Source organism: Vipera berus (assembly GCF_964194415.1).
Source record: "Vipera berus genome assembly, chromosome: Z".
In the NCBI taxonomy this organism is placed as follows: Eukaryota; Metazoa; Chordata; class Lepidosauria; order Squamata; family Viperidae; genus Vipera; species Vipera berus.
In genome coordinates this window covers 92,463,261-92,489,273 of record NC_138205.1, presented here as the reverse complement: position 1 = coordinate 92,489,273, position 26,013 = coordinate 92,463,261, and the positions used below count along the sequence as shown (strand labels likewise).

The 26,013-nt window shown below is 38.4% G+C and overlaps 1 protein-coding gene across 2 annotated transcripts in view; it reads left to right on the top strand.

Annotated features, from left to right (window-relative positions):
• Nucleotides 1-26,013, top strand: part of SNX10 (sorting nexin 10) — a 52,734-nt gene that overhangs the window by 8,487 nt on the left and 18,234 nt on the right. Inside the window, exons 2-5 of one of the 2 annotated variants that reach the window (XM_081343651.1) lie at nucleotides 11,402-11,453; nucleotides 14,850-14,936; nucleotides 16,546-16,646; nucleotides 23,592-23,690. In XM_081343651.1, the coding sequence (XP_081199777.1) occupies nucleotides 11,430-11,453; nucleotides 14,850-14,936; nucleotides 16,546-16,646; nucleotides 23,592-23,690 (311 nt within the window). In that variant the 5' untranslated portion in view covers nucleotides 11,402-11,429. Of the gene's footprint in view, nucleotides 1-11,401; nucleotides 11,454-14,822; nucleotides 14,937-15,801; nucleotides 15,994-16,545; nucleotides 16,647-23,591; nucleotides 23,691-26,013 lie in introns of those variants that run through there. The other variant, XM_081343652.1, reaches the window with a different exon arrangement.

The window sequence follows — 26,013 nt, the reverse complement described above, 5'->3', positions numbered from 1 at the left end:
TGTTAAGGGTATTGTTGCAGGATGTAAGCTGCTCCGAGTAAAGCTGACTTGCAATTCCATCCAAGTGCCTCTTACTATTGGTACAGTTAGTCCTTGACTTACAAGCACAATTGAGCCCAAAATTTCTGTTGCTATTCGAGACATTTGTTAAGTGAGTTTTTCCCCATTTTACTTTCTTCCCATAGTTGTTTAAGTGAATCCTTGCAGTAGTTAGTAACACGGTTGTTAGGTGAATCTGAATTCCCCATTGACTTTGCTTGTCAAGTCACAAATGGCGATCCCAAGGCCCCAGGACAAACCATTATAAATATCTGAAACATCTGAATTTTGATCACGTGGCTACGGGGATGCTGCAACGATTGTAAGTGTGAAAAATGTTCATAAGCTACTTTTTTCAGTGCCGTTGTAACGTCAAATGGTCACTGAATCAACTGTTGTAAGTTTATTTAGTGCTGTACTACTTTGCTTCCTTTTTCTATTTATATTTCCATTTCTATTCTGTTATCGTCTCCAGTTCTTTCTCTCCTATTCTGCTGTCTCCAGGTACTGCTACATCCACTATCCAGACTTTTTTGGTTTTTCTCATTGACATTTATTAAGTCTGAGGTGTTATGTGGCAGGTGCCTGTCTGTTTGAATTCTAAAGCCTCAGAGCACTTTGGGTTCTTTATTTTCTGATGCTTTCTCCATTTTATGGTCCTGTCAGTTCTTGCTTTCAGGCAAATGCAGATCTTTCAATGCATTGTTGCTACTTTGTCGTGCCATTGTTTGTAGTCAGTCTTTTTGTAGCAGCTAACCAGTTTATTATTACTGTATTAAATTTGTTTGCTGCCCGTTTTGCGGTTTGAGGTGAATTTGAGGCAATATTTGCTTTTATTGTAAAGCTTGTCTGTCTTATAGTATTTTCATTTCCCAATACTGATTTCTTACTTCAACTTTTTGTTAGCATCATGTCTTTGACCTCTACATGGGGATCAGAAGATCGAAGTAGTGAATGGCTACACCACAGCACTTTCTTTGGAAGCATCCACCACCTGTTCCCCTCAACATGCATGCAGACATGCCCTGTTCACCGCCCTGAGTCCTTCGGGAGAAGGGCTGTATACAAATACAATAAAACTTAAACTTAAACTTAACACACACACACACACACACACACACACACCAACCAAGTCACATGGCAAGCTTATAGATATGGCAAGTCACATATTATGCATTTACTGGAAAGTAAACTAATGAGGGCACTCCCTAGTTCCTCTAGGGCGGAGGTCTGCAACCTTGACAACTTTAAGACTTGTGGACTTCAGCTCTCAGAATTCCTCAGCCAGCATAGCTTAAACTTTAAAGTGTTAAAGTTGTCAAGTTTGCAGACCCTTGCTCTAGAGCAGGGGTGTCAAACTGCCGGCCCGTGGGCTGGATGCGTCATGTGGAAGCTGCACCCACCCAATTGCCGGCAATCGCAAAACCGTCCTGATACGTTGCGTGACATCATGTGACATCGCGGGTTTGACATGTCTGCTCTAGAGTGAGGCACTATAGGCACTAGGGAGTGCCTTCATTGGTTTACTCTCCAGTAAATGCGTAATATGTGACCTGACACCTCTATAAGCTTGATAACTTGATATATTTGGCCAGGGAGTAAATATTAGAGAGCACCTACATATTCTCAAATTTTCAAATATGCTACAAATTAGAAAAGGCTAAAGGCCATAATACATATACAATGGTCTCAATTCTTACCAATAGATTTATTGATAACATTTCTTTGCAATTGATACACTTACATTTCAGCTTGCAATTCGCACCTGGTCCAATCCAGGAGGGAACTGGAGCTCTGTGTTCATAGAAATCAAGAACAAAAAAAATGCTTGGAGAAGATCCCTGTAGACTGTTCAATGTAGATTAAGTCATTGGAGCCCCTCTCCCTCATAAAGGTAAAGGTAAAGGTTCCCCCGCACATGCGTGCTAGTCGTTTCCGACTCTAGGGGCCTGTGCTCATCTCTGTTTCAAAGCCGAAGAGCCAGCGCTTGTCTGAGGACATCTCCGTGGTCATGTGGCTGGCATGACTCGACACCAAAGGCGCACGGAACGCTGTTACCTTCCCACTGTAGTGGTCCCTATTTTTCTACTTGCATTTTTACGTGCTTTTGAACTGCTAGGTTGGCAGAAGCTGGGACGAGTAACAGGCGCTCAGTCTGTTACACGGCACTCGGGATTCGACCCACCAAACTGCCGACCTTCTGATCAACAAGCTCAGCGTCCTAACCCACTGAGCCACCGCGTCCCTTTTCTCTCCCTCATAGGTTAGTGTAAATCCATAGCCTAGGGATCTTAGTATGTTGATCCATAGTGTAGCGTTTTATTGGAATGGAACGGAACAGAACAGAACAGAATAGAATAACTTTATGGCCCGACCTTCGCTCCTTCCGGCGCGATCTAAAGACCTACCTATTCGAACAAGCCGGCCTGGCCTGATGGGTAATGGGTTTGGGTTTTATTGCTTTTTATGTATTTTAACTTATTGTTATAGTTTTTGGGCATCTTGTTTAATCTTTTTTAACTTTTGTATTCTTGTTTTTTAACATGTATTGCCCTGTTCACCGCCCTGAGTCCTTCGGGAGAAGGGCGGTATACAAATAAAATTATTATTATTATTATTATTATTATTATTATTATTATTATTATTATTATTATTATTATTATTATTATTATTATTATTATTATTATTATTATTATTTGGCCAAGTGTGATTAGACACAGAGGGAGTTTGTCTCCAGTGCAGAAGCTGTCAGTGACCATGCAAAGCAATAAAATAATCACCATCATAATAATGTGAATAAGAAGGGATAGTAAATAAGATAAGAAGAATATAATAATGCTACAGCCTTATAATATGGGTAAATATACATAGACATTAGATACTACTGTGAGAATTAGGTGTTCAGCAGTGTGATGGCATGGGGGGGGGAAGAAACTGACCTTGTGTCTTAATTTTGGCATGCAATGCCCTATAGTGGCACTTTGAGGGGAGGAGTTGAAACAGTTTATATCCCGGATATAAGGGGTCTGTAGATATTTTCTCAGCCCCAAAATACTTTTTAATTACAGATACCTCTATCTTTAGCACTGTCCAACCATCAGAAATAATTTAAAGAACCAACAGGGATTGCAAAGTAACATAGCTAAGATATTTCTCACTTTACTGTAACTATTTCATACAATGAGGTAGACACTCATCTGAAAGATAGCTAACTGCATGGCTAGCACATGTCTTCCTGTTTTTATTTCTCCTGGTTTACAAAAGATTGTTTTGATATTTATTTTCTGTTTTAGGAATTATGAAAAGGCTTAATGATGAGTGGATATAGAGATACAGTAATTCAATGTAATTTACCTACTTAAAAATGTTTATTTGTTCTTCTTTGAAGCTTATTTTGCCTTGAGGTTCTACTTCCTTAGTCAGTTATCTTGCATAAGCACAACACAAATAATGACTGTTTCTCTGGCTAACTACCAAAAGAATATGAAAATGCTGTTTGCTGTTATCACATGAATATATGACGTTGAATTACGTTAACATCATTCTTTTGGTGTCTCTGGGATGGAAAGGATGGAACCTGGTGAAAGATTAAATAACTTTATACTTCCAAAACAATGTCCAGAAATGTTTTAACATTTGCTTGTCTTAAAAAAAAATTCATAGTATTTTTAGTCCTAATACCACATTGCCTGAGTATATCCTCTCTGAATATTTTGCAAATAGGAAGTACAGAATCCATTGGCGATAGCCCTGCTTATTTCTTAATCTATTCAATAGCATAAGCTAAGAATGAAAACTAAATAAATAAATGGAATAAAAATAAAAATAAATAAATAAATAAAATAAAGGAATGATGAGGAGCATATAAAATTAATTTGTTTAAATTAACTTAAAATTATAATTGTTTAAAAACACTAAAATTATGATTTAAGCTATTTATTTTTTATTTATTTATAATGTTAATTTATAAGGTTAGCTCAACTTGATAGTGTAGTGCAGTGTATAGCTAAAATCAATACAATTCCTGAAAACAATTGAATTTTCTCTTTTGTGCCTTTTTACTAGGGACCTAAAGGAGTCACATCTGCTCCTCTGCTTTATATATTGGAGCATTGTTACTCAACTTGGAAACTTTTAAACTTCAACTTCCAGAATTCATCATGCTAGCTGGGTAAGTCTGGGAGTTAAAGTCCATACATCAAAAAGTTTCAAGTTTGAGAATCTGTATAGGACCAGAGATTAGGTCGAGGTGAGGGCCAGTTTGGTGTAATAATTTAGACACCTGACTAAAAATTGGGAGATAGTGAGTTATACAATATCCTCCCTTAGACACAAAGTCAGCGGTGTGACTTTGGACCAGACTTCTACTCCCAATCCTAGGAGGCAGTGGCAAACTACCTTGAAGATGTTATCAAGAAAAAGAAAGAAAAAAAAGTTTTGTTTTTTTTAAAAAGTTAAGAGATATTTGGCCCAGATCGACTTCCTGGTCAGTTTTGTGATTCAGAGAAATGTGAATATTTTACCATAGCATTTCTTTGTTACAGTACAAATATCCACCATTTCCACGATCCTCTATGCCAGGGGTGTCAAATTCAATTTCATTGAGGGCTGCATCAGCATTGCAGTTGCCCTCAGGGGGCCGGGTGGGTATGGCCAGGGTGGGTGTGGCCTACTGGGTGGGCGTGGCTAGAGTGCTTATGGCCTACTGGGTGGGCATGGCCAACTCTACATCGTTCGCATCAAGGGTGCCTATGGGGGCCTGGGCAGGAGTGGGACAGATCTGAGGGTCTCTGGCAGAAGGAGGGTCTCTGGGCCAGGGCCGAGGCAGTGGGGGCCATTCCCTCACTGTTTCCAGGATGGCTTTGTGGGCCACATGAAACCACTTTGCGGGCCGGATCCGGCCCCCGGGCCTTGTGTTTGACATGTCTGTTCTATGCGGTGTAAAATATACTTTTCAAGTCCTGTTGTTCTCTATTCTGAGAGAACTGTAGCTGGCATCTTCTCCATCCTTGTTTGTGTTCATTTTTCTACAGGAGGGTATCTTAATGAAAAACTTCAGATAAAATCATTTTTGTCTAGTAGAATCTTACAAGGTTTGCAGTGCTTAGTACTTTTATTCTAAATTGAGTTGGATTCCACATAGACACACTCCACTAGAAAGTGGTTTCATAGAGATTGTCATTCATCTCTGTGTGGATGCTTAATTTAGAATTGGAGGATGGATACCAGCAGGGCTTTTTTTTCTCATAGAACGCTCAGAACGGAGTTCCGGCACCTTTTTTGGATGGAACCTTGTAGGATAGGCAAGCCGGGTTGTATGACATGTGTGAGTTCCGGCACCTTTTTCTTTTACAAAAAAAGCACTGGATACCAGAGAACAAAAACACTAAAAGGAGATGCCAGGGTGGTAATAAATCTTCTAAAAAGTTTATTAAGAAATTGCCCTTAAATATACAGGTAGTGGTTCAAAGAGGTGTGGTGGCACAGCGGTTAGAATGCAGTATTGTTGGCTAATTTTTTTGATTGCTACAGTTCAATCCTGACTGGCTCAAGGTTAACCCAGCCTTCTCTCCTTCTGAGGTCAGTAAAATGAGAACCCAGATTGTTGGGGGCAATATGCTGACTCTGTAAACCAGTTAGAGAGGGCTGTAAAGCAGTATATAAGTCTAAGTGCTATTGCTAGTACTTGATGTGAATCATAATAGGGATTGAAAAATTCATCTTTATTAAGCAAGTCATTACGTGACTGCAACTTGCGATCTTCCCTGCTGGCTTACCTTGTTGACTTTGTTTGCTGGCTAGGAAGATCACCAGTGGCAATCCTGTGATGTGGGATGCTGCAACCATTGTAAATGTGCAATTACTGTCAAGTGCAGAAATCAGATCATGTGACCATGAGGGCACTGTGATGAACTTAGTACAAGGATCAGCTGTAAATAATATTTTCCAGTGCCATTGTACCTTTGGTTACTAAACAAATGATTGTAAGCCAAGGATTATCTGTATTTACAGCACCAGAAAAAATATGATCCCAGTCAACCAAGTGAGCCCCAAATAATAGGGTGAACCCAAAACTGGGAAAGGTTTTTGGAACAATCACAAGAAGTTGGGAACAAGGTAACTCTTATAGCCTCCCCCCTCCCCCCCACTTTCCTGCCCTTTGAAATACTAATCTCAATGCTGGGATAATTATCAAATAGAAATTAATGTTTATATTTAGACTCATTGGAGATGTGGATATTGCAAGAAGTAAGAAAGCACACAATGGGGATTACACATTGAAAGGAACGTGCTAGCACCAGCTGTTTACTTAGTACTTAACAGGCAACTTAGGATGAAACTGATTAAGGCATTGTGAATTTTACATATTAGCCGGTAAATGGACCAAGTCTTCTAATCAACAAGTTAAGGTAGTAGCTGAGTTTGTTAACTTCCAGCTGACTCTGTAGGAATCAGTGAAGAAAAGCAGCTCAGAAAGATATGTTTAGGCAATCTCTCCATTCTGGGAAGGAACAAAAGAGAAAAAAAAACTAGGTCAGGAGGTCATGCTCAGGATACAGAGATATAATAGTTGTCCAACCAATATAAAAGCTAATTTTACCATTTAGCATTAAACTGTTAACAACCATGTTGCTACAGCTCATAACATCTGTTCTGGTTGAACTTAGCATTACATGAGAATTGGAAAGTCATTTAAGATTGCAGTAAAGACAAAATTTAACCCACAGAAACCATGGCTTGTTTTGGACTTTTTCTGTTCTGACCATCGTTTTGCCATGTTATGTGAACCAAAATTAAGACTAGCTTGAACTGCTGTTTTGCAAGTTCAATTTTCCATCTCATGGGTGTAAGCGGGGGTTCCTTTGTAGGTCCATGGCCTGTTAGGAACGGGGCCACATAGCTGGAGGTGAGCAGCAGCCAAGCGAGCGAAACTAAAATTGTCCTCTACCCAGTCTGTGGAAAAATTGTCTTCAGGAAATAAATCCCTGGTGCCACAAAAGATGAGGGCCCGCTGCTTTATGGAACCATACAAGAGGTAAAACATGCTTTCCACAACCTATTTGAGATGATTCAAGAACTTACTTTGGCCATCATGCAATTATTTTTTTCTCCCCCCCCCCCCGCCCCAATGAAACAAAATAGCAAATGCTGGTTTGAGAGCTATCATGAAATGAGATATCAGAAGATCTTGGAGGGGGACTAACAACAATTTTCCAAATTACTTTGTGCAGCACTCACGATAAATACTTAGTGTGTCACAAGATATGATGAATAACATGCTCATGTCTTATAATCATTATTGTACCAGCCTGCTGGAAACGTGATGTACCATGGCATTAGTCATTTTTGCTTTATGGTCATAAAGCATTGCTTGTTCTAGTACCTGTGTTTTATTTTAAAACTCTGCTTGCTTATGCTCTTAATTCAGTTCCTGAACATTTTGTTTACTTCTGCACTCAGCTGAAAACTAGCTGGGATGTGTTTTTAATCATTTCAGCACTAAGGATTGAGCAAACATAATTAAGCTTCATTTGCAAAGAATGGGATTGAACACTTCTGCAAAAAGCTCTTGCTTTCACTGAGTGTAGAAGAAGTGGTCAGAATGTACTTTCCATGTACAAGATCCTATGTCTCAACACTGGCATTTTCAGGAGGGCTACAAAAAGTCAAGTCTGGAAGAAACATTCTGTTAGACAGGCCAGGAATCAGTCTAGATCAGGGGTAGGCAACCTCGGCTCTTTTATGACTCATGGACTTCAGCTGACTCAGGAATTCTGGGAGTTGAAGTCCATGAGTCATAAAAGAGCCGAGGTTGCCTACCCCTGGTCTAGATATACAGGTGAAACTCAAAAAATTAGAATATTGTGCAAAAGTTCATTTATTTCAGTAATGCAACTTAAAAGGGGAAACTAATATATGAGATAGACTCATTACATGCCAAGCAAGATAGTTCAAGCCGTGATTTGTCATAATTGTGACAATACTACATGCAATCAATAAAACAAGGAGTGTACATAGAACAATATCGGACCTCTGAAAAGTATAACCATGCATATGTACTCAGTACTTGGTTTGGGCCCCTTTTGCAGCAATTACTGCCTCAATGTGGCATGGCATGGAAGCTATCAGCCTGTGGCACTGCTGAGGTGTTATGGAAGACCAGGATGCTTCAATAGCGGCCTTCAGCTCTTCTGCATTGCTCGGTCTCATGTCTCTCATCTTTCTCTTGGCAATGCCCCATAGATTCTCTATGGGGTTCAGGTCAGGCGAGTTTGCTGGCCAATCAAGCACAGTAATCCCACGGTCATTGAACCAGGTTTTGGTGCTTTTGGCAGTGTGGGCAGGTGCCAAGTCCTGCTGGAAAATGAAGTCAGCATCCCCATAAAGCTCGTCTGCAGAAGGAAGCATGAAGTGCTCCAAAATCTCCTGGTAGACAGCTGCATTGACCCTGGACTTAATGAAGCACAGTGGACCAACACCACCAGATGACATGGCTCCCCAAATCAACACAGACTGTGGAAACTTCATACTGAACTTCAAGCATCTTGCAGTGTGTGCCTCTCCATTCTTCCTCCAGACTCTGGGTCCTTGGTTTCCAAATGAGATGCAAAAGTTGCTCTCATCAGAAAAGAGGACTTTGGACCACTGAGCAACAGACCAGGTCTGTTTTTCTTTAGCCCAGGTAAGACGCTTCTGACATTGTTTGTTGTTCAGGAGCGGCTTGACAAGAGGAATACGACATTTGAAGCCCCATGTCCAGGATCCGTCTGTGTGTGGTGGCTCTTGATGCCCTGACTCCAGCCTCAGTCCACTCCTTGTGAAAGTCCCCAACACTTTTGAATGGCCTTTTCCTGACAATCCTCTCCAGGCTGCGGTCATCCCTGCTGCTTCTGCACCTTTTTCTTCCACACTTTTCCCTTCCACATAACGTTCTATTAATGTGCTTTGATACAGCACTTTGGGAACATCCAACTTCTTTTGCAATTACCTTTTGAGGCTTTCCCTCCTTATGGAGGGTGTCAATGATGGTTTTCTGCACAACTGTCAGGTCAGCAGTCTTCCCCATGATTGTGATTCCTACTGAACCAGACTGAGAGACCATTTAAAGGCTCAGGAACCCTTTGCAGGTGTTATGGCTTAATTAGCTGATTAGAATATTACACCTTTTCACAATATTCTAATTTACTGAGATTGTGGATTTGGGGTTTTCATGAGCTGTAAACCATAATCATCACAATTATGACAAATCACGGCTTGAACTATCTTGCTTTTCATGTAATGAGTCTATCTCATATATTAGTTTCCCCTTTTAAGTTGCATTACTGAAATAAATGAACTTTTGCACGATATTCTAATTTTTCGAGTTTAACCTGTACAATACTACCTAGACAGAAAGTAATTTGCCATTGAAAAACAGCTTGCCATTGAAAAATAGTTATTTCTTGGGCCATCTTCAGAAAGCTTAAATCACTCAGATCTGATTAGTACTTACATGGTAATGGTTAGGACATACAGCTTGGGAGTACATGCTCAGCTAGTGAAGACAGCAGGTCTGTTATGTTCACTGTACCATTTTGAAACTGTTTTGGTTAGTTGCAGAGTTAATATAGTTCATTACAAACTGGTTTGGAAGCTTCCATAGCTTCTTCACCATAGATAAGGGAGCAACAACTGTTTAAAGGGCATTTTGGACCAGTGTTTCTCAAATTTGAGCAGATTTAGGATGTGTGGACTTCACTCCAAGAATTACTCAGCCAGCATGTGCTTTAATTGAAGTTTGGATAGAAATTTGGGCTAGTGAAATAATAAACGTGACAATATTTTTTGGTGTTTAATTATGTTGGGTAACCAACATTATTTGTCTTTTGTTGTCTTTTATCCAAGGGCAGAGCTCTTCGATTGCACTAAGTGGGTGGCATAGCAAACCCCTTTCCTTTCTATTGCTCATGGTTAATGTAATTTTTGATTCATTTGATGTATTATCTCCCACCACGATTTGGAGACAAACTAGTGTGGATGGCAGACAATGTAAATTCAGCCTCATATCTCAAGAAAACTATGTAAGCATGTAGTTGTCTGGGTGTTATTATCTGTGTTCCCTGACTTTTCCCAGTACAAAGAAAGGGAAATCTTAAGAGAAACTCCATTCCTGTTTAGTCTGATAGAGATTTGACTATGCAATATATATTTTGACTGCAAGAAAGAGAGAGGAATCTCATTTTTGAATAAGGGCCACAAAAGCATCACATTCATTTAAAGTCGGTCTTTTTAATATATTTTCCTCTGCCTATGAACTATGCACCAGTTTTTGTACAATTAGATTTATGCTAAAATATATTTTTCCCCTTGGCATGTAAGATTTCATAATAGTATTTTTGAGCTACTTTCAGAAAATGTCATATCATTTGTATGTTTCTTATATTGTTTTACATGTTTTATTATTTCACTTTGTTGATTTTTTTTCTTGCACACTGCCCAGATATTGCATGATATGTGGCAGGGAAATGTTTTAAATATTTAATAACCAAGCACGGGAGCAGCAGTGCTTTCAATTTTTGTTTATTACATTAGTTTTTTTTCCAAAATGCTTTGGGCAGTTTACTTCATCTTTAGAATAATCCTATGAAGTAGGAGAAAAAGTCATTGGGCCAAAGCCATTTCGAGAGGGATTCATGGCAACATATGAGATTCAAATGTGTATCTTTCCATTTCACTTCTCTGACTATTCCAGAATATGGAATTGGCAAATTATATAATACTCTTCTCAATGGTAGCATATTTCCTTGAGAAATATGAGAGCCTTGGTGGAGCAGTGGGCTAATGCCTCCTTAAGTAACACCAGCTGCCTGCAATTAGTGCAGGTTCGCATCCCACCAGGCTCAAGGTTGACTCAACCTTCCATCCTTCCGAGGTAGGTAAAATGAGGACCCAGATTGTTGGGGGCAATAAGCTGACTTTGTAGTAATGCCGCCGAAAGCCCTAATAAGCAGGCATATACAGAATGAAGGCTATTGCTAAGCACATTGGTTTGTGCTTAAATTGTAAGCCGCCCTGAGTCTTCGGAGAAGGGCGGGATATAAATGGGATTAAAATGAAATGAAATGAAATTTCCGATGAGAGAATTAGTTTAATATAGTAGTTAGAACATCAGCCTACAAAACAGTAAACCCCAAGTTCAAGTTCCACTTTAGGTACAAAGTGGAACTTGGTGACCTTGTGCCAGTCAACTTTTCTCAGCTCCCAAGATGCAGTCAATGGCAAACTACTTCCAAAATCATGCCAAGAAAACTGCAAATGTTTAAAAAGTGGCCCAATTCCTTCAGTTGTCTTTAACTAGGGTTTACTACTTTTTATATTTTAGACTGACTGATTTACATACGGCTTTGAAGATGACTCCAAAGCATGAAAAACAGGTAAGAATTCCAATGTTACATTTTAAAAACACTAACTTTTTTTTGCCTCAGTGAAAGTGGACATACGACCAACTGCTATGAATGAAATGTGCAATTCAAGTTCCCCTTTTCACATATTTTTGGTAGCATCTTAGGATGTGAAGAAGATTGTGTAACTACTACTCTGAAGAAATGCCAAAAGGCCCTTTTCACTGAATATGAAATGCTTAGTGCCATACAGCTTTTGAAAGTATGGCTGCAACCAGAGGAAATTTCACTTGACACTTTCAGCTTCTTAAGGTTTGAAAGCAAAGAAAAACTAGAGACTTTTGGAATGTATAGTTCTTTAAAATATTAAACTTTCTTAAAGTAATTTTCCCCAGGTGAAAATCTGACCTAATTATGAATAGAGAGGTTAGAGAGGTTCTCAACAAAATTTCTCTATTTCCATCAGTGGGTCCTGGCAATTTTACTTGGCAGTAGGAGTGATGCTAGTCAATTAAATCAAGTCTCTCATTTTAATTTCCTACAGTATTCTGGTAGGTAATACAGAAATGTTTTTCTTGTAGGTAAACAATTATAGTGTTCTTGCCCTGTTGCTATTAATCTTAGCCATTTCCCCCCTTTGCAAACATAGCTTCTATTTGTACAACAAGTGTGTTTTGAATGTTAAATAACTTTGGTAGACACACACACACACACACACACACACACACACACACACACAAGCATCCCTCCCTTCCTTTACAACAATAGAGTAAGAACTAAAACTAAGCTGTCTATCCACAGAATGTATATTTGTAATATTCGTAGTTTGAGAACCATGAACATTACAGAGACTTGATTATGAACCTGAACAGAGATGTTATTTCTTGTGTATTGTGCTTAGTGCAATTAACATGGTGGAGCAGTGGGCTAATGCCTCCTTAAGTAACACCAGCTGCCTGCAATTAGTGCAGGTTCGAGTCCCACCAGGCTCAAGGTTGACTCAGCCTTCCATCCTTCCGAGGTAGGTAAAATGAGGACCCAGATTGTTGGGGGCAATTAAGCTGACTTTGTAATAATGCCGCTTGGGGTGTGTGTGTGAAAGCCCTAATAAGCAGGCATATACATAGAATGAAGGCTACTGCTAAGCTTGTAAGCCGCCCTGAGTCTTCGGAGAAGGGCGGGATATAAATGGAATTAAAATAAAATAAAAATAAATAAATAATATATGAATGAAGTTTATTGAGACTTTCTCTCTTTTGGGTATCTTTGTAACTCGGATTTCTGTTCTTCCTTCATGGTAAACCAGATTCAAAAACCAATACCAGGTACATCAGTACTACTGTTATTATTATAAAGTCTTGCAAATATGAATGTGCATTCAAGCCAGCTGCTTACTTTTGCTGGGTCCACTTATTGCCGTTCTCCTGGTGCTTGAAGGCAAAGGGAGTAGTGGAAATGGTGAAAGGGAATGGCTGGCTTGAGTGTGGTGAAGACAAGGTGGGAGGTGAGAAGCAGAGCATGAAATGCATTTGGGCATGGGGATGCCTTGAGAGACCCTAGGCAGAACTTGATTTACTCCAGCCATTGCTTCCTCTTGGGCGCAAGGCACTCTTGTCTGCTTAACAATCCATACATTTGTTTAATGACTGCATTGGGGAGAGCAGGGATTAAGTGAGATGATCACATAACAATCATCTGACTTCAGTCAGTATAGAGGAGGCTCCATTATGGCCATAGGTCGAAATGTCTAATTAAAAATAGTGTCCAATCTTCAATGCATGTTATATAAATCTTAAGACCAAATTTATTTTGACTTTTTGTTTTCCTTCTATTAGAGTTTGTCTTACCTAATGGTTTCTTAGGGAACCAGTATGATTTAGTGGTTAAGGCATGAAGGTAGCATTAAGCCAGCTAGGTGAACCTGGCTAGTCACTTTATATCAGCCCTAGGAAGGAGGCAATAGCAAATTACTTCTGAAAAGCCTTGCCAAGAAAACTGCAGAAACCTGTCCAGGCAGTCTCTGAATCAGGCATGATTAAAAAGAACAGGGGAAAACAGAACATGGCTTAGCCCCGGGATACTTGCAGGATCATCTGCTGCCGGGAACGACTTCCTATCGCCCAGTGCGCTCACACAGAGAGGGCCTCCTCAGGGTACCGTCGGCTAGACAATGTCGGCTGGCGACCTCCAGGGGGAGGGCCTTCTCTGTGGGAGCGCCAGCCCTATGGAACCAGCTCCCCCCTGAGCTTCGGATGGCCCCAGATCTGCGGTCCTTTCGCCGCAGCCTCAAAACTCTCCTTTTCCATCAGGCTGACCTGGACTGACGGGGATTTTAATTATGTTTTTAATTTTTAACTTTAATTTTTAACTTATTTTAATTTTAATTTATTCTACAGGGGCCATTAATTTAATTTTCTTTTAACTTCTGTATTATTGTATTTTATTGTTGTTAGCCGCCCTGAGTCCTTCGGGAGATAGGGCGGCATATAAGTCCCAATAATAAATAAATAAATAAAAACCCTTTACTACAGAGCTTGCAGGCATTGAGTGGTAAACAATATGATTTGAGAAAGAAAGTTGCTGAATTGTCAACATGTTTTGTAACTAACTGACATTTTTTTCCATTGTTGCTTCCCCTCCCCTCTTTAGAGGTCTACTTCCCTCCTGGTTAGACTGCTTCTTTCCTTCAACCTGTCCACTAGGAAAGACTGCTTAACTGACAGACCCAAAGCTGCAAGGCTACAGAATCTACCTTGGCTTGGATATCACTTAGTGATACATGGATATTCTCCTATTTGGGTTTGCACTGTGGCGCAGCACATGATGGCATTTACTGGACTTATTCCATGCCCACATTAGACCTTTTTGTGCTCACAGTAACTTTTTTACTGTGCCCTTCATTTCTTGGTTATACTTGCAATTTGTTATATATTAAACAATTAATGTATAAGACTTAGACTTGGAATTGAACTTTTAAACAAATATCTTTTTAATCAGTAGTTTAAACATTGTTTTTCAACATCAGCAAAGTTATTTAGTATTTCTGGGTATTATGACAAGTTAGCTGTAAAGAAATAATGGCATTTGTTTCGATTAGTTCAGCAGCAGTTATTGCCTGAAGGAGACTAATTGAAAATTACAAAAACCTTTATTTGTAAGAGATACATTTCCTGGTTGGAAATACACAGTGTTATCTAACTTAGAATTTCCCCCTTGGCTAACTGACAAGAAATTTCACAGACCAGCAGAGATGAGTCATTGCTTTTCAAAGTAGTTGATTGGTGTTACGTTTGTTTGATTGTTGTCTTTCCTCTTTCAGAATTATTACTAATACATATAACTTGGTGTGACAAAAACATTTCCAGTCAGCAGAGAGGAGAGCTTTGTTAAGGCTCTTTATCTATTAATTGCTTTATTATGCTCTTGCAGGAATTTGTAACAGTATTGGTGCGAGATCCCAGGTTACAGAAGGAAGATTTTTGGCATTCCTATATAGATTATGAAATCTTCATTCATGTAAGTAGATGTGCTTTTCTGTGAAAATGGTTCTTAAGGCATTTCTAGCCATAATCTCTGAATTATATATGTGATAAGTTATGTGGAGGGTGCTTATGAGAGATTCACTAGCCATCCCAACTGTGGAATTTAAGAATTTTGAAATCTGGTCTATACTTTTCTTGAAGTCTACAGATTGGGGAAGGCCGTCTTAGAAGATAAGGTAGAGGGCAAAAGGCTTAACAGCAGCTTTCCTAGTTTAAATTGCTACTCAAACCATCCCTGGCCAGCATATCAAAAGCTGGCCCTACTTTTCAAGGATTGAATCATAAGTGCATTTTTTTATTTAAAATATTAAGGGAATTAGTGTTTTTTATTTTTTTATTTTATTGATTTTATTGTGACTTCTTGTTTGATTTTTGTGAGCTGCCCAGCATTGTGCATATGTGTTGAATAAATTATTATTAATTGATTTCTCTGGATTTCCTTATCTTTATTGCCTTACTGAATTGTTTTATTGATTAGATTATGCTCCTTTTTATAATTCTTCACACTTAAGTCAATACCTTTGCTGTTATTACAAAAAAAATCCTGCTTTAATAACAAAATCTTGCAAATATTGAATGTGCATTCAGGCCAGCTGCTTACCTTTGCCAGCTCTAAGGTAAAGGTAAAGGTTCCCCCACAAATGCGTGCTAGTCGTTTCCAACTCTAGGGGCCAGTGCTCATCTCCGTTTCAAAGCCGAAGAGCCAGCGCTTGTCCGAGGATGTCTCCGTGGTCATGTGGCCGGCATGACTGGATGCCAAAGGCGCACGGAACGCTGTTACCTTCCCACCGTAGTCCCTATTTTTCTACTTGCATTTTTACATGCTTTCGAACTGCTAGGTTGGCAGAAGCTGGGATGAGTAACAGGCGCTCACTCTGTTACGCGGCACTCGGGATTCGACACGCCAACTGCCGACCTTCTGATCGACAAGCTCAGCGTCCTAACCCACTGAGCCACCGCGTCCCTTGCCAGTTCTATTCTCTGCCATTCCCTAGTGCTGGAGGTCAAAGGTAGATGTGGAAATGGCAAAAGTAAGTGGCTGGCTTGAGTGCGGTGAAGGCAAAGTGGGTGGTGAGAAGCAGAGGACAAAATGCCTTAGGGCACGGACGAGACTTTGAGAGACCCTAACAGATATAATAATATATATATATATATTTAGATCTAGAAGTAGAAATAGAAATAGATTTAGTGTCATGGAAAGGCTGGGGAATTTTGTGTGCTGAATATTTATACTGAATATTTTAACATTTTTGCTAAGTTTTTTGTTTGGATATTTTTTCAGTCTAGAGCTATCCTTTATGAAATGTAAAAGCCCTCTCACTGGGTAGAGGGATAGATAGAGATGGAACAAGAAAGTTCGGTGGAAATTTTCAATCCTTTTATTTAATCCTCCCGATTTTCAGGAAACAATTTTTTTCTTGTTCGATTGGAACAGAATGTTTCTCATGCTTCTTAGGAAACACAGAATCAGTTTAGGAAATGAAGGTATGGAGCATTCATTAGCTAACTATTCAGACTATCAATATCTTGGATTGCAGATTATTGGTTCTGGGAAAATACTAACACATTCTGTGTTTCTGTAGACAAACAGCATGTGTTTTACAAGAAAAACATCTTGTGTCCGACGCCGTTTTCGAGAATTTGTGTGGCTCAGACAGAAACTTCAAAGCAATGCTGTATTAATGTAAGTAATTTACAAAGCATTAAAATAACTCAAGATTTATACAGTTGCACCCACCCATGATAATCCTAATTGGAATCTGGCACATATACAGTGAATAGGTAGAACCTGTAAAACCTACAGCATTTTATATAATTTGCATAACATGTAGTATAATCCTTAAAAATTTCATCTCTTTGCTTTTTTTCCATTCACTGATCTTTATCTATCTGTAAGTCTTCTTTGACATACTAATTCAATAGCACAGAATTCAAATCTAAGTGGTTAGGCAATCCTTAGATTAATTTTCAGTTTCAGTTTGTTATGTTCATTTTCCAACAAAGGAAAGGCAAAAACTAGAGAACTAATGTAATGAACATATACAACTTATGACATGACTTATTTTTCACTGTACACTGTACATCCCTGACACAGTTTTGAAGTTTGAAAACTAAATTTAGCAACATTGCATATTAAAATCTCAAAGCCCAACCCCATGTCCATATTGTGAGAGGTGGTAACAGGAAAAGTCAGAGATTGTTAAGACCGCAGAAGTATGGCATGGCCTGGTGCCACAGGACTGTTATGGCAGCCATGAAGAGCATCCTGGGTCATCCTGAAATGGCCTGGCTAAAGGGGCTCTAGTGAAGATGCGACAGACCCTGCAAGTCAGCAATGGACATTATAGAGCTACACAAATCCATTTGAGATACAAATGGACAGATCCAATGAGAAATAATTGTGGCAATGTCAAAGGACCAAGATATAGAACAGCAAAGGACAAAACAGGAATTTTGAATATGACCGGCCTAGGAAATAAAACAGAAAATTTTGAAATAATGGAAAGAAGAGGAAATCAAAATAATGGAACTAGCCGATATAAGACACAAAGGACATGGTAGTAATAAAATTCATAAAGGATACTTATCTACTCAGGAGGGGATACAGCAAAGAATGGAATGATCTTCTTGGCAGATTCAGACACAGCAAAATGCATACTAGACAATAACTCATTTTAGTCATCACCATCATCATTTTAGCCATTGTCTATCCATTGCAGGATGAAGGCCTCTTCCGCATATTTCCAACCAATATGGTCCTGAGCTTTCTCTTGCCAATTGGGCCCACAATACTTGCTGATGTCATTGATCCAACTTGTTTTAAGTCTCTTTCATGGATGAATTTTATCAAGTGGGATCCATTCTAAGACTGCCTTGGTCCACCTGCCATTAGTTCTTCTTGCTATGTGACCAGCCCATTTCCATTTCCATTCTTACTCTCTTGATGATATTGTATACTTTTCATTTGTTCTCTAATCCATGTGCAGGTCTTTCTAAATTGTTTTGTAATGTCGAGCATGTATCTTTCCATGGCTCTTTGTGCTACTTGAAGCTTTTGTATCAATTGTGAAGTTAGTGTCCTTGTTTCACCACCACACATTAATTGAAAACTTTTCTTTTCAGGCATAGAGGGAGGTTGTACTTCAAAATTATGCTTAGCTTGCCAAATGCCTGCCAACCACATTTAACACACCATTCAATTTCCTTTATTGTAGTACCTTCATTGAGATCCATTGGCCAAGGTATATGTAGTGGTGTACTACATCTAGTTCTTCTCCAGATATAATTTTTTTCTTTATTTGGTGAATTTATTAAACATAACCTGGCTCTTTTTCAGGTTTATTTTGAAGCCAAATGATTCTCTTGTTTTCTGCAGCTCTTGTATGTGACTTTGTAACTCTTCTGGGTCTTGTGAGAAGAAAACAACATCATCTGCAAATCTTAAGTGATTTAAATAGGAGCCATTCTTTGTGGTAGCCCCTGAGATATTGGAACACTGCTATCATGTCACCCCTCACCCTTCTCTTCGTTAAACTACATATACCCAATTCCAGCAACCGTTCCCTATATGTTTTAGCCTCCAGTCCCCCAATCATCTTTGTTGCTCTTCTCTGTACTTTTTCCAGAGTCTCAACATCTTTTTTACATCGTGGTGACCAAAACTGGATGCAGTATTCCAGGTGTGGCCTTACCAAGGCATTGTAAAGTGGTATTAGTACTTCACGTGATCTTGATTCTGTCCCTTTGTTAATGCAGCCTAGCACTGTGTTGGCTTTTTTGGCAGCTGCAGCACACTGCTGGCTCATATTGAAGTGTCCACTAGGACTCCAAGCTCCCTCTTACAGTTACTACTGTTGAGCAAGGTACCACCTATACTATACCTGTGCATTTGATTTTTCCTGCCTAAATGTAGAACCTTGCTTTTTCACTATTGAATTTCATTTTGTTAGATAGCGCCCAGTGTTTGAGTCTGTTCAGATCCTCCTGTATCTTAAGCCTATCTTCTGGAGTATTGGCTATTCCTGCCAGCTTGGTGTCATCTGCAAATTTGATGAGTTTCTCATCTATCCCCTCATCCAAATTGTTGATGAAGATGTTGAAGAGCACTGGGCCCAGAACAGAGCCCTGGGGCACCCCACTACACACTTCCTTCCATGTAGATGCAGTTGCGATCTACTTTATCAAATGCCTTACTGAAGTCCAAGTAAATTATATCTACAGCATTCCTCTGGTCTACTAATTTTGACACTTTGTGAAAGAATGCAATAAGATTTGTCTGGCATGATCTGTTTTTGACAAACCCATGTTGGCTTTTAGTGATGACTTTGTTTGAATCAAGGTGTTCGCTGATTTGTTGTTTGATTATCTTTTCCTGAATCTTCCCAGGTATTGAGGTCAGGCTGATAGATCTGTAGTTTCCTGGATCTATTTTTTTCCCTTTTTTGAAGATGGGAACTACATCAGCTCTCTTCCAGTCCTCTGGTAGTTCCCCAGTGCTCCAGGATCTTTGAAAAAGATAGCTCAGTGGTTCTGAGATCACGTCTGCCAGTTCCTTGAGAATCTTGGGGTGTAATCCATCTGGTCCTGGTGATTTGAACTCGTCTAGGCTGGACAGGTGCTCACTTACCATTTTCTCACCTATCTTAACTTGTGTTTCTATTCTGTTTTTTATGGCAGTGTTTTTGATAGATTGGACTGTTTTTTCCCTTTGTGTAAAAACAGATGCAAAAAACAAGTTAAATAATTCTGCTTTCTCCCTGTTGCTTGTCACCTTTTTGCCACTTTCCCCCACAAATGGACCAATCATTTCCTTAACTTTTTTCTTGTTTTTTATATGTTGAAAGAAGCTTTTTTTGTTATTTTTGGCTTTGGTCTCAAGCCTTAGTTCATTTTGAGCCTTACCTTCCCACATTTCATCTTTGCAGGCAAGGGCTATTTGCTGATATTCTGCCTTAGTTATGTGCCCCTCTTTCCACTTCTTATACTTGTCCTTTTTATCTTTCAATTTATCAGAGAGTTCTTTATGCAGCCATGCTGGTTTCTTTTGAGAGCTGTTATTTTTCTTCTTTGTTGATATTGTGCTAGACTGGGCCTTTATTATCTCACTTTTCAAAATTTCCCAAACTTCTTGAGTTGTTTTCCCCTTTAGGATTCTCATCCATGGAATTCTTCCCAAGGTTTCTCTAAGTTTATTGAAATTAGCTCTTTTAAAGTCCAGGACTCTAGTTTGGCTGTGTTCTATTGCTTGTGCTTCCAGAATGTTGAATTCCAATATTGCATGATCACTTCCCCCCAAGGTTCCTGTGGCTTCGACACCTTTCTTTCATTTCATCTCTGTTAGTGAGAATTAGATCCAATATGGCTAATCCCCTAGTTCCCTTCTCTACATTTTGGGAGAGAAAGTTGTCTGTTCTTTAAATCATCTTGGCCCCTTTCTTGTGTATGACAATCACTTCAACATTTTTCCATGCATCAGGTATTTTTTCTTTTCTGAGGCATATCGAGTATAGTTTTGCTAGTATCTTGTGGTAACTCGGACCACCAGGTCTCAGCATTTCAATCGTAACACAGTCATTTCCTGAAGCTTTGCAATTTTTCATTGATTTTAGGAAACTTAATACTTCCTCCAGTAGGATATCTGCCATTTCCTTTTTTCGTGAATGTTGTTACTTTTGCGTACTCCTGATTTTTGTATAGCTCTGAGTAGATTTTTCCAATTATTTCTAACATTTTCTGTATTGCTCTACAGACAGAGCCATCTTCATATTTTAATTCACAAACCTTTCTTGTATTTATAAACTTGCATTTTGCTCTGTTAATCCCTTAGTTTTCTTCAATTGCCTTTTTCACAAGCTTCACATTAAGCTGATGCATTTCTTCTTGACAGAATAATAATACTGAAAATAAAGACAGGAGAGCAAATTGAAACATATTTTTTTTATTTTTTATTTTTTATTTTAATTCCATTTATATCCCGCCCTTCTCCGAAGACTCAGGGCGGCTTACAAGCTTAGCAGTAGCCTTCATTCTATGTATATGCCTGCTTATTAGGGCTTTCACACACACCCCAAGCAGCATTATTACAAAGTCAGCTTAATTGCCCCCAACAATCTGGGTCCTCATTTTACCTATGTACAATTATATGCATCATGTAATGATAATTACACAGAGGAACAAAAGGATTCTTCAATGAACTACTGAGGAAATAGAGAAAATGGAAACTAACAGTGTACTTGTATGTAATGGAAGATTTCAGTGCTAAAGTGGGTACTAAGAAGTCTGAGCAGTTCATTGGCTCACATGTTGCTAAGAACAGAGTGAAACGAATGAGAATGTGCAAAAGATACTGGATTTATGAAGCCAACACCATCTTTTTATCACTAATACCTTCCATATAAATGGAATGAGATCATTACTAAAAGTCAGATCAATTACACATTAATAAAAATAAGCAGAAGATACAGAACACTCAGTGCAAAAGCAATAAAAAGGAAATAAAATAAAAGATACAAAAGCAATCCCGGTGGACTATGTGATGCTAATTGTAGTGCTAATAACAAAAAAAAGATAAACCTAATATTAACAGAAAAATACCAAATAAAAAGAGGAAATCATTAAGATAGCAAAACTTAAACAAGAAGTAGTAGAACAATTACAACAAAAGGTGGAGACAACATTTACTCAACTGCCACTACAGGTGGGAAACATGGAGGATGAATGGAAAGAATACAGAACTATCCTGCTTAACATCACAGAAGAACTGTGTGAAAAAAAGGAAAAGTAGCAAAAGGTAGAATGGGACAAACCCACTGCATGATGGTGTGAAGAGGCTAAAGAGGCTAAAGAAGCAATAAAATTGAAAAAAGAGTTATACATGTAGTCCTCGACTTACAAGTGTTCATTTAGTGACCATTTGAAGTTACAATGGCACTGGAAAAAGTGACATGACCTTTTTTCACAGTTATGACCTTTGCAGCATTCCCATGATTGTGTGATCAAAATTCAGATGCTTGCCAACTGGTTCATATTTATGACGGTTGCAGCGTCCCAGCTTCTTGTGATCTCCTTTTGCAGCCTTCTGATAAGCAAAGTTAATGGGGAAGCCAGATCCATATAACAACCAGGTTACTAACTTATCAATTTCAGTGATTCACCTAACAACTTTGGCAAGAAATGTTGTAAAATGGGGCAAAACTCACTTAACAAATGTCTCACTTAACAACAGAAATTTTGGGCTCAGTTATAGTTGTAAGTTGAGGACTACCTATAAAAATTTTAGTAAAATCAGAGAAGATTATATAAACTAGATTACAGGGTAGAGATACCAACAGTATAATCGAGCAAGCAACCAACAATCCTGGGAGTGCTTTGGAATATCTTTAGCAGGCAATGAGAGAACAACCTGCAGGATGTTTTACAAAGTAGTCATAAGTATATGGAAAAAAGAAGAGAATTATAAACCCACAGAACTAATTAATGATAAGAACAGAAGGCCATTAATGGAACTATCGGAAATAATAGAAAAGTGGAGAGAATGCTTCAAAGAACTCAATCCCTTAGAAAACTATAATGAAAAAAAAAACAATGCAAGACTACAATATAACAGCACTAGAACCAGCAATGTTAATTGAACAAGTAGCAAGAGTTGTTAAAGAGTCATGTAAATATAAATTATCAGAATGGGCTACCAACAGAAATAATTCAACCATCTGGGAAAAAATAACATCAGATGGCTATATAGAATCTTTAATGCAGCATGGACACAGCTAACTGCATCCGCTGACCGACAACCAGCAATCATAATATTATTATGGCAAAAGAAAAGGTGCCAATGAGAATGCACACAGTACTGAAGCATCTCATTCTTGAGCTATGCAGGGAAAATGTATGCCAAGATAATAAAAATGAGGTTAAGTCCAACTATAGAATCACAATTAGCAGAACAGGTGGACTTTTTAGGAGGCACAGAAGTTTATTTATTTTATTTTAATTCCATTTATATCCCGCCCTTCTCCGAAGACTCAGGGCGGCTTACAAGCTTAGCAGTAGCCTTCATTCTATGTATATGCCTGCTTATTAGGGCTTTCACACACACACACACCCCAAGTGGCATTATTACAAAGTCAACTTAATTGCCCCCAACAATCTGGGTCCTCATTTTACCTACCTCGGAAGGATGGAAGGTTGAGTCAACCTTGAGCCTGGTGGGATTCGAACCTGCACTAATTGCAGGTAGCTGGTGTTACTTAAGGAGGCATTAGCCCACTGCTCCACCAAGGCTCAGTCAAGTTGCACAGATGCAGCTAGTATAACTAATATAAAAAATATAGCACACAATAAGAATCTTTTTTGTCACATTGGTAGACCAAAAGAAAGCATTTTATAGAGTTAGTAGAAAATTACTATGACAAACATAGTAAGAGGAGTAAGTGATCATCTTAGATTATATACAAGCTTACATAGTGGTTGCCGAGGTGTAGTTCAGAATAAGTGAATGAATTAATTATGAATCTGCTTTTTTTCTTTTCTTTTTTCTTTCTCTTTTTGATAAAGAGTCCAGTATTTCTTCTAAAGTAATTTCAGTCATGTATTCATTTGGAACACTAATTGTTCTTTTCTTTTTTTAAAGACAATTACCAGACCTTCCATCTAAAACTCCCTTTTTTAATTCAAATAATTCCCAACATGTGGACCAGCGTCGCCAAGGTTTACAAGAATTTCTCCAAAAGTGAGTAGATTAACTTTAAGAATTGTTTGTTGCTTATTGGCTTTAATGAAGCTGTTAATTTCTTATACTTGCAATACCAGTTCATCTCTTGTGCACGGCAGCCACCTTGTGGCCATAATTATGAATTTGTACTTCTAATCTATGGAAGAAGTTTACATAGCAGATGTGCTTTCTTTACGCTGGCATTTGAATTTTTGGGGTTTCCTTTTTTGAACCAACAATTTGTTAAATAGTATATTATTATTATTGAATTTGAAAACGAAGTTGTTTTAAAATAATGATACATGAATTAATCTTTTTAGCAGTGTGAAGAAAAGCAAAAGAATTTAATTAATCCATACAAGGCAAAGATATGCTCCGTAGTCAGTCATGTGGAGGTAATAAAGAACCAGTATTCTCTTTGATGTTTTTAAAGAAAAAATGGCAGTAAAGCTTTCAATAGTTGAATATTAGACATTCATCAGATTAGGTAAAGCATGGCAGGCCATGAGCCATGTGACTCTTTTTCTGTGGTTCTTGGAGAATTTAAAGATTGTTATTTGTTAACAATGTTAACAATATTAGCTATATATTTTTTTAAAAAAAAATCAACTTAGATGTTTTGTTTTTAGAAGGCTGCTTTGGAGTGTAAGGAAGATGACTTTGATAGCCTATACAAGAATCATTACTTAGGTAAAATGGATTGAAACATTTTAATTGATGTCAGCCTCATTAGGTAGATATGGCCAGGAAGTCTTCTCCACATGAAAGCCAAAACACAAAAGGCTTTGAGATCCTCCTAAATTACAAAGAGAAAACTAAATTATTTTTTAAAAAATTATTAATTTATGATATATGACACAATTGAAATACAAAGTAAATAGCAGAAAAGATGGGGAAGGGAAAAGGGAGTAGAGAAGGGGGAGAAGTAGAGAAGTAGAGTTAGGTGTTTTTCTTAGTTAGTAGAGAAAACTAAATTAGTTTTTGATATCAAACATGCCCATGGTATATTGATGGCGTGGAGTATATGGAAACAGGAATCCTGTAATTAGCTTGGCTATAAGCTATATAAAGTAGCATCATCAGCAACTTGAATTAGATTTGAAAGACAATTGGCAATCAATAAGCTATTTCAACATGGAAATAATCAAGGATAATAATAATAATAATAATAATAATAATAATAATAATAATAATAATAATAATAATAATAATAATAATAATAATAATAATAATAAAGTTGGAAGGGACCTTGGAGGTCATCTAGTCCAACCCCCTGCTCAGGCAGGAAACCTTATACCATTTCAGGCAAATGGCTGTCCAATCTCTTCTTAAAAACCTCCAGTGTTGGAGCATTCACCACCTCTGGAGGCAGGTTGTTCCACTGGTTAATTGTTCTAACTGTCAGGAAGTTTCTCCTTAGTTCTAGGTTGCTTCTCTCCTTGACTAGTTTCCATCCGTTGCTTCTTGTCCTGCTTTCAGGTGCTTTGGAGAATAGCTTGACTCCCTCTTCTTTGTGGTAGCCCCTGAGATATTGGAACACTGCTATCATGTCACCCCTCACCCTTCTCTTCATTAAACTACACATACCCAATACCAGCAACCGTTCCCTATATGTTTTAGCCTCCAGCCCGCTAATCATCTTTGTTGCTCTTCTCTGTACTCTTTCTAGAGTCTCGATCTCAAAGAGGATCTATTCATCAACCATCCTGCCATTTTTTTCACAATTCAAGGACCATGAAGAGCACAATAAAATAGTTCAGACTTGAGGTTATTAGCTGAATGTAACTAGCATATTGATGACCTCAGATAGATAGTAATAAGACATGCCATTTTGCCCCAAATGACACTGAGCTTGGAACAAATCCAAGTGAACTTGTTTGTTAAAGACCACCCAGTTGCTCATAACAGCTCAGATGGCACCAGGGCATCAACCAAATGTTTTAGAAGTTTGGTTTTCTACCTGCAGCCCAGAAGAACACTCTTAAGATAGTTCCACTTCTTTTTTCTTTTACCTAATTACTGCAGTATAAACCTCACAATAAAACCTATGATATGTTTTGTTAGATTTATTCCTGAACCTATGCCAAAGTTGCTCTAGTCAGCTATCCTCATATTTTATTTATATCATATTTATATCTTCTATTCTATACCTATTCTATACCATCTTGTCAAGATATAAAAGTATCACAAATTCAAATATTTAAATTTGAGTAATATTGACCCCATATATCTAACTTTTTCTGTAATAGGTAAAGGTAAAGGTTCCCCTGCATATGCGTGCTAGTCGTTTCCGACTCTAGGGGCCGGTGCTCATCTCCGTTTCAAAGCCGAAGAGCCAGCG